Source organism: Cygnus olor, chromosome 2 (assembly GCF_009769625.2).
Source record: "Cygnus olor isolate bCygOlo1 chromosome 2, bCygOlo1.pri.v2, whole genome shotgun sequence".
Lineage (NCBI taxonomy): Eukaryota > Metazoa > Chordata > Aves > Anseriformes > Anatidae > Cygnus > Cygnus olor.
The window spans coordinates 80,506,876-80,520,173 of NC_049170.1; the positions used below are offsets into that span (position 1 = coordinate 80,506,876).

General features: G+C 38.9%; 1 protein-coding gene across 1 annotated transcript in view; it reads right to left on the minus strand.

Moving 5' to 3' along the window:
• Positions 1–6,163: 6,163 nt before the first annotated feature.
• The window catches only part of BCL2 (BCL2 apoptosis regulator), a 92,000-nt gene continuing 84,865 nt past the window's right edge, over positions 6,164–13,298 (minus strand). Inside the window, exon 2 of the mRNA XM_040547962.1 lies at positions 6,164–10,977. Within this exon, the coding sequence (XP_040403896.1) occupies positions 10,843–10,977 (135 nt within the window). The 3' untranslated portion in view covers positions 6,164–10,842. The remainder of the gene's footprint in view (positions 10,978–13,298) is intronic.

Genomic DNA, 13,298 nt, shown 5'->3' on the forward strand with positions numbered 1-13,298 from the left:
ACATCATTAAAATGACAACGGTAGCTGCTCCATGCTGTCTGATTTTGTAATGTTTTGACAGAATTTAAGACACAAATGAATGTTTGTGCTGCTAGCCATTGGTGAATCATACCACTTAACTGGAAGGGTCAATGAGATAAATATATGTGGTCTTCAGGAAATGAAAATGGCCTCTTTCATTTGTGATTTCGAGCTGGTTTGTACACTGCTTTTGTTGGAAGTAGCATCGGTTGACGGAGACTAAGGCAAAAGCGGTGAGTTATTTTCCCAGCACTTGAGTGAGTGGTGATAGTTGTTGGAGGATGTGATGACAGAAGAGAAGCGGGTTTTAATTTTGTTTTTGAAGTGGGAGGGGGTGGGCAAATGGATGCTCAAGACACATTAATGAAGTTATGTTGACAACTGTTAAGTGTGAAGTCTGTCATGTATCTCATTGCAATGAATATGTCTTTATAAGCAAACTGTGCTAGAGACATCTGTGCAATTGTCAGCTGTAATTAGAGAAAAGGATGGTTCAGCAGTGGACATACAGTTGAAAATGAAGGACAAGGTTTTTTTGTGTGTGGATGTGTATACTTCTGTTTGCCAAAAGTGACTTTTTTTTTTTTCACTAGATATTCTCCCCAAGTAACTACTAAATCAAAAAAAAAAATCCTTTTTTAAAATTTATTTTTAAAATTTCTTGTAGGATAGAATTTGAACATTTTAGGGCAAACAGGGACCTTTTTTCATTGTGCCCTTGTTGGTGGCATTCTGAAGATGTGTGAAGAAATGCATTCCAGAAAGACTTCGGAAAGCTTGAGGTAGAATGTCACTTGTCGAGTGTGCAAAATAAGCAAAGAAACTAATAATGCTTAGACCGGGGCATGTTTGTGTTTGCACATGTTGTGCTCACTTGCGATACATGCTGCAACTGTGTGTCATGTTCAATTTTCATAATACCTTTGTGACTGTATCATGGTGTTCCTTTCAAAGGGGCTTACGTGCATTATACGGGGACAGCTGTTTTATTGTCAGAGTAAGTGATTTGCTCCCTGTTTTTTTTTCCAGTCATGGAGCTCTCCACCGCTCTAAGTCAATTTGAGCTTAAGACAAGCAAATATATTTGAAGAAAGGCCTTTGTCTTTCCCAGGTAGTTGAATAACCTCTTGTGGCTTAAAACCTTTCTGCAGCTATCAATGGTTCCACTTCCAGTGCATGCAGTAAAAGGTCTTTCCCTGGCTCCAGCTGATATTAACGGGAGCTTTGCAGTAGATGATGGTGGGAATAGTTCTAGGGTTAGTAGTGCACTTTGAAAGGTGTGTGACGAGAAGAGCAGCCCGGGCCTATCTGAACCCCTGATGCTGTCTCACCTCTTGCTGGAGGTAGCAGTATCATTTCTTTCCATTTATGCTTCTTGGATATCTTTCATGACCTCTGGACTGGCCTTACTTTCCCCCTCCAGCTTGGCAGAAAGCAAAGAAGCAGCCGCAACGTAACAGGACTGAAATCTAATTCCAGATCTGGAAGCTATGACTTGGATGTGACTGGAAGCAGTGCTGCCTATCTGTCCTTGGTTAAAGTCTGATTTTCTGTCCCTAATGAAAATACTGGGAGAATGTAGAGGAGTGCTGATTTAGACGGCCAGCAACTAGAGTTAAGAGTTTATTACATACCCTGTCTGTGAGGAGGAGGAACGAGGAGGAGCTATAAGTCAGCACCTTTGTTTAAAATACATCTGTTTCTTTCTCATGGTCACATTTTTAAAGTGTCAAATCTACCAGCTTCTTTTAGAGCTATGTGTTGGAGGAAGCTGTGTGTTCAGCTAGCAGTAAATGAATTACATAATGGGAAGAATGTTTGCAAAGCTTGTAGAGAAATAACAGCTGCTTTTTTAAGTGCAAAAAAACCCTATAACATTTCAAAACTGTAGCAAGAACAAGGATTTTTTAAAGACCTGGATGAAAGGAAATCAGTAATGCGTAGGGGGTGATGAGTGGACCAGACACCTCACCTGTTTTATTCCTAGGTGCAGAGGGAATTTGCAGTTAGACGCCAGATGGAAAGCAAACTCAGAACCACATGAACTACTAGCCAGTTTCCTTCAGCAACATTAATTTACAGTCTCATGAGAGAACACCTTGGTTTTCTGCCAGCTTTGGCTTCAAGCAGGATTGTAAGAGGACAGAGCAGAGCAGTCAGCAGTCCCTTTCAGGCCACACTGTCTGTGCGGTGAAGCAGACGGCACAGGCTGTTAATGGGACTCCGCTGAAAGAATTACAGAAAACGTCTGTGCCCCTGGTCGCTGGTGAAAAGCTTCCAAGTACATTAATTATAATGCAGTACTGTGGCTTCTCCTCTGCCTGCCAGGCATTTTACAGGACGCTGGCATCTTTATGCTACAAAAGCTGGCTTGCCCAAACTATTGTTTCAGGTTTTTTGACATGTTTTGCATTGCTGGATCCTGCTGGTAGGTTCTTCATTGTTCAGTGGAAAGGTGGCTCAATGGATGTGAAGCAGGTCGGGAAGAGAGGCTTGAAAGTCATTTTGATTTGCCTTTGACAGTGCTGTGGGATCACATCATGTGGGATCACAGCGTTGTGATGCATCTTGGCCTTTTGGAGGGGTACTGCCTTGAAGGAAGTGTGTAGAAATACACTAAAAATTTATTTCCGAACTGCCTTGTCGAATGTGGCACTTCAGTTCACTTTCTGATCTCGCACTGCTTTCTTTCCAAACTATCCAGGAGTTGGAGTGTCAATTGTTTTCTCCCTCCTCTCTACCTGGTAGTTCTGAGATGGTATTAGCATTTCAGATATGTAAGATTTAAGAGATGAAAGTGCAGAAAATGCTGCTCAGTTTGAATGTTGCTAAGCGTGCTTCAAATGACTTGAAGCATGTGCTGTCACATAAGTGTCTTGGAGGGCTGAACCCTAGAAGAAAGCAAGAGGCTTTTTGACAAGAGAGGTATTTCTCATTTTTGTGTGTAAACTTCTAATAGTGGATGGCTATTTCTACCACAACAATAATGTATAGCACAGTTTTTTGTTTGTTTTAGTGCTCAAGGCAGCATTTTCTTCCTTCACAATTTCAGATGTAATGTCCCAACAAAGACAAGGATTAAGGATCTATCAAAGCTATTTCCACCCCAATGTGAATGAGTTAACCTTGCCATTGGCCCCAGCCAATGGTCAGTGACAGACTATATGCATTGATCTTGCACAAACTATGGCTGCTTTGACAGAAATGGTACCACATGTCTCTTCAGAAACTTGTGCAATTACAAACCAAAAGAGCTATGGTGGCATGCTTCACATACTCTTTCGTTGTTTGTCTGTGCAAGTCAGTTTCTTGCAATTCACAAATCGTGACTACTTGGTCTTTTGCCCTGAATATGGCTGCCTCAAAGGCAGTTCTTGATATCAAAATGTTACTTATGAGCAGAAGGCTAACGCCTGTTAGGGTCAGATGTGATGTGAAATTTAAATGGCAAGTAGTTGTTATCTGGCCATTCACACTGGAATAAATTCCACTTCGTATCATTTGCAATCTCTCATTAATTATTTAATAAGCTAGAGGGACAATAGCAGGAACTACGGGCATTGCCAGGCTGAGAGCCTGCTGTTTCAAAGGGACTGCAGCACACTGCTGGCAGTGAAACTTCAATGAAGGTTTGCGGTGTTTGAAACCATTGGTGTGTATTTTGAAAAGGGAGCTTTCTTTGGCCCAGCAAAGCTTGTTTTAAAGGTGCTCCTACCAGTGTAATTTCCAGAGTGCCAAAACCCACCTCAGTTATTAGGTGTAACATTCATTTTGTCTTTATCCCAACCTCTTCTGTTCTCATCTGCTCCCTGTGCTTTGTCCCAGTAATAAGGTAGGCATTTAATCACGGGTGCTAATCCCTCTGCTTTTTACAAAAACTTGAGTCAACTGTCCAGGCAGGAAGAGGGGAGCCACCAAAGTAATTTACCTGTTTTTGCTGCCTTGGTTTGCCTTCCTAGAGAAATTTAATCACTTCTTCCTTCCTTAGCTAGAAATACAACAGTGCTGAGGATACTTTCCTTCAAGTCCTTTCATTCTTCTTTCAGTCTCATGGAATAATCAGGGAAAAAATGGGAGTACTTGCAGAACTGCAGATTTGCTTGCCTCCTGACAGTTGCAAAGGAATTTGCAACCTCATCTGCTGGGCAGTTCGATCCTGGGCTTAAGAGGACAGAATCTATTAGTTGTGTTTTTCTGCTGTGGCTGCTTTTTTTTTTTTTTTTTTTCGGAAAGCTTCATGCTGCTTTCCTCTGCCTTCTCTGCCTTTGGGGATGCAGACGTAGGGGTAGATGTTTTTGCACATGTGTCTCAATTTTCCTGGAAAGGCATTAAACTACTAGCTAGCTTGAGGCACTCACTACAGGTGCATTCATGACAGTACACTGCACATGCTAGGTTGCAAAACCCACTCAAGACGTTGGGTGTATTCATGGGGCAGTTAAATACTCATTACCTAAGCTAATCTAGCTATGTTCTACGTGAACTACAGCTACAGAAGGTGTGTGGTAACAACCGCAATGTTGAGGGCCAGGTAATATGAACCCTTAAGAAGCAGAATAGCTAAACACCTACTGGAAACCAATCATAACGGTAACAAACCTTCAGCAGTAATAAAAAAGCTTTGCTTTTTACTTTTTTTTTTTCTCAGCCCACTGAATCTTGCTGATATGCTTTTCCAGCTTCTTTCTACTAGGATGAAAAATAGTTCTAGTGAAAAAATGGAAGACTCACTGCACTTTCAACAAGACGTTGGATATATGAGACAGTAGAGTGGGTGGCAGTCAAGACAGTCCTTCTGTCTTGAAGTATCTGATACACCTGTCTATTGTATTTCACACAGCAGCAGCTTATCAGACCTGTATTATTGTATTTTGATGCACAAAGGCCTTTGAGGAATGCTGGAGAAGTCTCTTTGCAGCTTTTTGGGGAGGTTTTTGTTTTAGATAATCAGTCTAGAATGCAGCTCCTCAGGGTTGTGTCCATAGATGTGATGTTGGCTGCTCTTTTTTTGGGATCCAGAGAAGGAAGAAATGCAGTAACAGAATTAAACTATTGAATGTAAGATAAATGCCATCCTTTGCAGTTGCCAGCAGCACAGATACTTATGTATGGCTTTAGTGCTTAATTTACATACTGCTTAAGGAATATACCTACTGATGCTCTTCCAAGTAAGTCCCATTTAGAAGTGATTTTGTCCCAAGGTCTCATTTGGAGCTTGCTGTCCTCTTTGAACCCACCTGGAAGAAGTGACATGTAAGTTGACAGACTTACTATATCTGTGATTCCTGCCAGTGCAAGCTATGATAAAAGAAAAAGTTAGTCTAAGGAAGAGTCTTCAAATAATCTCACTTGAGGTGTTGACTTGCAGACCTACAGCTCTGAATGCTGTAGTGAGTGTGACAGGATGCTGTGAGAGGTTGTTATACTATGGAACATTAAGCACCTGATTAACCAGTCTCCTAACAGTCAAAGCAAGGAGAAAGCTCTTCCATCTTCTATCAGGACGGTCCAGGCAGACCAAGAGCCCGCCTCAGCTATTCTGAATATCACCTCTTTCCCTGATCTTATGGGAAGCCTGTGGACACAAGTTCATCGAACCTTCAAAGGTGAATTTTATAAATACATTCTTGCACAGTGCACTCTGGGTTAAATACAAACCTGCTATGCGTACAAGCTACCACACACAACTTTTAAACATTTTGATATTAGCTTGAAAAATAGCACAGCATTAAAAAAAAAAAACCACTAAAATTTTGTTTATGTGCCTCTGTCGCATAAACTTCAAAGATGTAAGTTTTGTGTGTATGTGTTCTTAAAGCATGCCTGCTACCATGTAGTGTAGAACGTTTTTTTTCTTTTATTGTTTTTTTTTTTTTTTTTTAAGAAAGCTCAAAGACAGTTGCATTTCCATAATTCCAAGATCTGTGGCTTTACAAAAATCATCTAATACTTTGGATCTGGAGAAAAAGCATGGGTGAGTAGTACTTCTACAGTCTCACTGTAGCCTGAAGATGTTGATATCAAGCAGAACATGTCATCAGAACAATCAAGAAGGAAACATGTTTCATTTATAGGATTGCACTCATGAATGTTGGAGTAGTGTTTTATCAACCAATCCTAAACAATTCAAATGCAAAACAAGTAACTCACAGTGTGCTTTATTATTTTTTCACAATATTAACTAGACAGACATGGAAAGTTTAATGGCAGCATGTTGTTATAACATTTTAAAGACAAAGAACAACATAATCATATTAAATGATGATAAACTGACAAACTACATTACCATACATACATCATCCAAAGGTACTGGGTAAACGATATCTGCTTATGTACATTTATGCTGGTGATAATTAAAATTCAAATATTCAGAAGAAAAAGAAAAAAAAATATGCTACTTAAATTATAAAAATATATAGTTCTGTGTGGAATTTTTAATGCTGTATAACTTGGTGAGAAAGATTTCATCATGTGATGAAGCTGCATTAACTTAGTATACGAGTGTGATTTAAAACAAATACAGATTAAATTGGCTCTTTTGTCTTCTTTTTGTGTAGCCTGGTTTGAAAGAGAGAGAGGAATGAAAAACAAAGCTGGGCTTTTGCAATGAGAAAGAATTTTTATGCTTATAAATCAAAAGATGTTTAATTTTTCGTTTAGTACTGAGCCATTAACTCATAATACAAATGAATCATTTTGCTAGCTTGTTTAAAGACAGAGGAAAAAAAGACAGGCTTTAAACATGCTACTTCACTACACTTTTAATTAATAGGACTTCTAGGTTTGTGAAGTTGAATGCAGGTGCACAGCTAAGCACAGTGTCATGCTTCAGGGTCAAAGCATGCAGACCTTATATATATCTGAATCCCACTGACTGAGCTAGGGAGACTGTGTGCATGCAAGGCTGGGGTGTCCTGGGTCTGTATTCTTTGAACTGTACCACATCAATGTTTCCTTTGCACATCTGCTTTCAAAGAAACATTTTTTTTTTCATAATTGTTCTTTATTAGTGCAACCCTACTCAGACTGCGTAGTCTCAAATCATAACAGCAAACCAATGAAGTTTTGTAATGATTGGATAATTTTATAATACTTTTTAAAAAAATTGCGATTGAAAAATTTTAGTAATTATAGTCATGTTGTAGTGCATGACTTTGTATCCAGTTTTAGTTAAAAGCTATTTTTCAGACCACCTTGGGTGCACTCCTGCATCATCTGAAACTTGAGATTTTCTTACATACCAGTGTCATTCTCCATATCTTCCAGCCCCCTTCCTTATCTGTATATTCTGTTACCTCCACAGCCTCACTCCTCCTTTGTTGGATCCAGTGCTTGTTCTATTGAGAAATTTCCTTTGTTTCAGCTCTGATTTCAGAATGCTTGCAGATTTTTTTTTCTTGTTTTTCCATTTGTTCCTAAGTTACTGATCTGTAACAGATCTTAGGTGATTGTAGAGAGATTTTATTTCAGAAGCAAAATATTTTCCTTCATTATTTTCTTAATAAATGGAGTGAAAAGGAATTAATGACAAATAAATTAAATACAGCCAAATCAAGTATTTCTCTCAAATTCCTAAGGATTTTCTGTTTTGCAAAAGAATGCCTTCAGAATTAAGTTTTACTGTGAAGAATAATCATGGGGTCTCTGTAATCGGTTACTCTGCCTTTGTATCATCCTTTTTCAAGGGAAAGAATGAAAGATGAACAAATTCCATTTAACAGTCATCTTTAACCAGGGAGATATTTCAGTGAGCTTTCTGATTCCCTCTACTTCTTGACCTCTTCCTATGTTGTCCTCTGATCTTCCACGCCTAACCAACTTCAGAAGTGTCCCTCCTTTTTTAACTTTTGCTTTGACAACTCGGGTACACAGGGAGTGACCAGCTATGTGTGTTTGCGTAGTGACAGAGGATGGATTTTCACTGAAGTGTAGTCTTGGAGCATGAAAGTCTGTAAGGCATTTTGTGGAACAAAATTCTATGTGACAGTGTAATGAAGAATAGGAAAGACAGGAATTATTGCAAAAGAAATGCGTAAGTGAGAGGAGAGGATTTTATTAAAGAAGTTCAAGCTTTTATATACATTCAATGTTTCTACTATGTTTCTTAATAAATGTATTACCAACTACCGTTATAGCTAATGCAGCCACAATACTGTACTATTCTGCAGTCAGGATGGGAAAATTCCATTAGCTCTTTAATAAAATAAAATCATCAACAGTCATCACAACTCTTCTTTTTGCCTGGTATTAACTAGTACACTGGAAAGTCCAGTGAGTAGACACAACAGAACACAAAATCCTCAATATTCATTTAAATGTGTATCATGTGTCTTCTTCATATTATTTCTAAAGCAGCTTTAAAAAACTTTTGCCATTGGAAGGTATTAAAAATAAAAGCCATTCAAATTATCCTTGTAGTATAGCAGCACTGGAATTGATAGTTACTCTTTTATTACTTTTGACAATGTAAACCTTTAATAAAATAAACAATATTGAAACAATTTGAGGTCTAATAGTTCATGAACTTCAATGGGCGTATGGGCACAAATTGAAACGAAGACTAGATTGTGAAATGAAACATTAGCTCGATACCAGCCAATTCCAGTTTGGAAATTGGCTTCAAACAAATTCAGCTTTGTAGCTGAAAAAATACAAAGCCCACACTCAATCCGCAATACTTGGTTGCTCTCATTTAGAATGTTTTTCATATGAATCCTGCATGTATACGCTCACTTCTGACAGAAGCACTCTAAAAACATTGCAGGTGTTTCTGTTTTGATGCTGTTTTTTCTTTCCTTTTATTTTATTTTTTTAAAATCAAGCCTAGTTTAGATCACATTTTTGTGTTCTTAGAAACATTTCCTTTATATGCTTCTATAAAATTAAAAGTAATTTCAAATTTGAAAAGTAAGCTCATTCTGTCTTTGCTCATACGAAGTGTAGGTGCCATGACTAAATAGCAGTAAAAATGCTGAGATGTACAACTCTTAAAAACAAACAAACAAACAAAAAAGCAGCTTTGAAGACACAACATCGACTACAGCCTTAACATTGAACATATTACATTCCCAAGTTAATGGAGCTATTTTGCATATAATGCCACAAAGTTATCCAACTGAAATCTTGAGGTTGAATCTACAGTTTATTCACTGCATTTTTTCAGCCTTATAGCACTTCTGTATTGTACGGTACGTTTTATTCAGAGCTTTGCAACCTTTTCTTTCTCTCTCTGGATGTCCATTTACCCACAAATCCCAGACTTCAAAAGTTTCATAGAAAAAATAGGAGCGCTTGATTGGAGACGGAGATTTCCATTACTCAGAGCAGTCCGTGCGACACACTCAGATTCTTCTGCTTCCTCAGCAATTCTGGACCCCTCCGAGCACATGGAAAAGCCCCGCTCTGACATATATCGACACGTCTGGTCTCAGAACACAGGTCTGTTTATAAAACTGTATATCAAGTAGTCTGCATTAATTGTACTTGAGTTGCATTTAAAATAGGGGCAGATGACTTCACCCTCCCCTTTTCCTCCACCCTGTTTTCGCTTGAAATGACAGTAGGCACCTGTGCGACCGAGGTGTCAGAGAGTCTCTGTCCAGATAGAGGAGTTGGAGTTTCTTCGTCATCTTTTCTTCTGTAGACAGTCTTAGGAATTTATTACCATGAAATAATTTTGGGGGTGAGGGGCAGGAGGATAAAGCTCACTTTCTTTTTTTTTTTTTTGTTATGAAAATGAGCTTGATTTTGGTGTCCAGTTTGATAAACAAGGATAGTCAGAGCTAATTTGTAACTCAGCTGAGGTCTGTTTCTTGCCGAATAAAATTAAAATCTTTTTCAACTTTCAGGGACTTAGAGAACCACATTTAATTGGTTTCAAACCCCTGGAGAAGCTCCGTAAGTAAACAGGATTAGTTGCAGATACGAGCCCACTGAAGTGGGACACAGGTCAGGTCTTCAGACTCCAGCTCTGCTCTGTCGAAGCAGGCACTTAAGGTCTCCTGATGTTTCTGTGTCAATAGCCATGAAAATGTTTTACTGCTGAGAAAATCATTGGAACAGTAATTTCCTGCAAGCCCCAAAGATTTAACTTCACACTTCTATTAAAAATTATTTCAGTTGACACACATTAGGGTATTGGATGATACTAGTATGACTATGATGTGATGGCACGACTGGTAACTTGAAAATGCATGTTTACAAGGCATAGGCAATCATATTTCAAACTGTAGGGATAGCCAAGTGTCCTTCAAGAAGTTGCCATTTTGACTGCACGTATGTACCATGTTGAACTGTTTACTCCGTCAGTTCTTGCTGGCAGGACAGGGTTAGAACTTCGTTCACACTGACCTTTTCTTTCAGATCCCTCCCAGCCATCCAAAAAAATGCGAGGAAAATCAACACAATTACGCAGCCTTTAGCAGCTCAAGTAACTGCCTTCCTAAGTGTAAGCAGGTAGGTCTTTGTCAGTATATTTGCTCTTCAGAGATAAAATAATCCAGCCAGCTGCATTAATTAAAAAAAAAAAAAAAAAAAGAACCTAAAAGACAATGGGGCTCATTAAAGTTAAGAATAACAACATGATGTGATGACAGATACAACTTGCAGAGTTTCTGAAAATAGCAGGTTAAAATGTAAATATCTTTTAATAAATAATTTTCCTGCAATGTAAAAATAAATGATATTTCCTTTGGCAGTAATAGCTGATTTAATCTTTAGCCAGGAAGTTGTTTTGCTCATAAAATACCATTGTGCTACAGAAAAAAAATATTATTTTGCTGTTTTGAAAGACTTTTGTAATCCACGATAAACTGGGTGACTCTACTTATGTCCGAGATAAGCGCCAAGAGTGATGCAAGCTCCCACCAGAACCAAACTCAGGATAGTCTTCAGAGAGATCCAGGAGAAATCGAACAAAGGCCTCATACTGTTGCCATACAACTCCACGAAGGCATCCTAGAAAGGGAAATAAAGCAATATCAGAATCCCAGTAATTTTTTAAGAGAGGGAGGGGCGCTTCTTCATGCACAGTGGTCATCCAGCAGGAAAAAAAAAAAAAAGGAAAAAAAAAAAAAACCAACACAAACCTTTTAAAATAGTGGTTTGGGAGCTATGTTTTTGTGCAGTGCTTAGTGCAAAGTTCTCCTGCCTATTTCTTTACAAACATTGCTGTAATTGCTTACAGCCTGACATCTGCTATAGGCATGCACAGTCTAACAGAAAATACAGGAACAGCATTTTAAAACATGAGTACCTCCCTTTTGGCTCCTCATCGTATAAATACAAAAATACACAAAGGAGGTAAATGGAACTTCATTCTCCAAACTTTTTGTTTCCACTGGACATGGGGCATCTATTTTGCTGGTCGGTGTTGCTGAAAATAAGGCAGTGTTTATTGGGTTCCCTAGGGGTGGGTTCAGAAGACTACACGTAGTAGCCACTGAGATGTTTCATCTGTGTGGATTAAAGCTGTTAAGGTGCAGTACTGTGTTATGCCTCTGCTGGTCTTTCATGACTGGCACCAGAAGGGGTAACATCTCGGTCCTGAGCTCCTGATAGTCATACTTTGGTCTGGCTGCAGGGTCAGTCGGGCCAACCAGCTGATCTGGCACAAGAGTAACCCAGCCCTGAAAAAAGAGTTGTTTCTCCATGTGGTTGTCTTGTCAGCCTGACTTGCCCTGGAGCTTACAGCCACTACCTTCAGCATGAGGAAGAGGAGGGGGAAATAGACAGTGCCAGAGGGCTGGCCACTTCTCACAGCTGCCCCCAAGTTGAATTGTGTGGGGGGGTAAAGGGAATGCTTGCCCTGAGCCCAAAACATGTTGTGTTTCCTCCTTCAAGATGCAGTCCTGTACGTAAGGAGAGCTGCTCTGAGAATGTCTGGAGATGCATGCAAGCACCGAATGGAAAGCCTGTTTAAATATTAAAGTTTTTGTGGTCCATAAATACAGTCGGATTTTACTAGGCTACTGATCAGACCGGTAACACCCCGCGGTTAATGTATTTCTTTCAAGCTGCCCGTGATTCCTTACAAACATGAAACTTCAGAGCATTCTGAGAGGTAAATTATACCGTGTTGCATGAAAGCAATAAATAGTAAAGCTGAATGACTTTAAAAATGGGACACAACTCATAGCAGGGTTTAGGACAATTCTTTTATTTTGCAACCAGTCAAGGCCTGCACTCAAACTACTGAGATAAACCCATGAAATAGCTATCCAGTGTGGAGTTTCCCATCCCTCCTTATTACTCTAGGCTTCCTTCCTTTTCTTTTTTTTTGGTGTATGTAAACATTCTCTATTTATGTTATGATGCCTTTAGATGTTTTGTAATGTTACTAAGCTAGGAGGTAACCTGCCTTCTAAAATTGCACATATGTCATGGATTACTGCAGGAATTAAGACAGAAAGGTCTCCACCATTCATATAAACCTTCCAGCCAGGTGTATTTTCCATAAATTACGTAAGTTAAATTAGCCTTCATCATTAGCGTTCTCTAGTTATTGTAAAAATAAAAGCATTTGTGGTTATACCACGAGAGGGCGTGTAAGGTTTTTTTATATTGTGCCATTTGCCTGTTCACTAGATGCTGAGTGAGACTCAAATAAGTAAAATGTATGTAATTTCAAAACATGTCTTTACATTAAATAATATTGGTGCATGTTTTATATAAGAATGAGTGTGTCAGTAACAGAATAGCTATAGGATTTGGCCCACAGATTGACCTGAATCATGTTCCTCCTGTTATTTCTCAATGCTTGTTACTCCAGGCAATCATTTTCAAGCATGGGTATCCAAGGGTATATTCTTAAGTGAAAGCAGCTTAACCTTTGGGGGGAATGTCTTAAAGCAAACTGTTCATTCCTGAGAAAATTTGGCAACTTTCTCATTGCTGCCTGGTTTTTGAAATAGACATTTGCAAACTCTGGCCTTAATATTCAGCTGTGCTGTTGCAGAGCTGAAAAGCACAGAGTTTGCAGTGCAGCTCTTTGGAAAGCTTCCTTTATTTCTCCTTAAGGCTATGAAGTAACACAATATCCTAAAATGTTACAGACTGGGCTAAATCCTGTTGCCGCCAGTGCAGGCTCACTGACTTCCATGGGAGCTTTGTCTGGATAGGGAGTTCAAGATCGGGCCTTATAAAAATACAAGAAGGGTAAAGTTCAACACTTGGTGATATTATGGGTGGAAAAGAGAGGAAATGAAAAAAACAAAACAAAACACGGAAATGCAAGTCGTGAAAATATTTTAATGTTATATTTCCATGGTTTCTTTCAG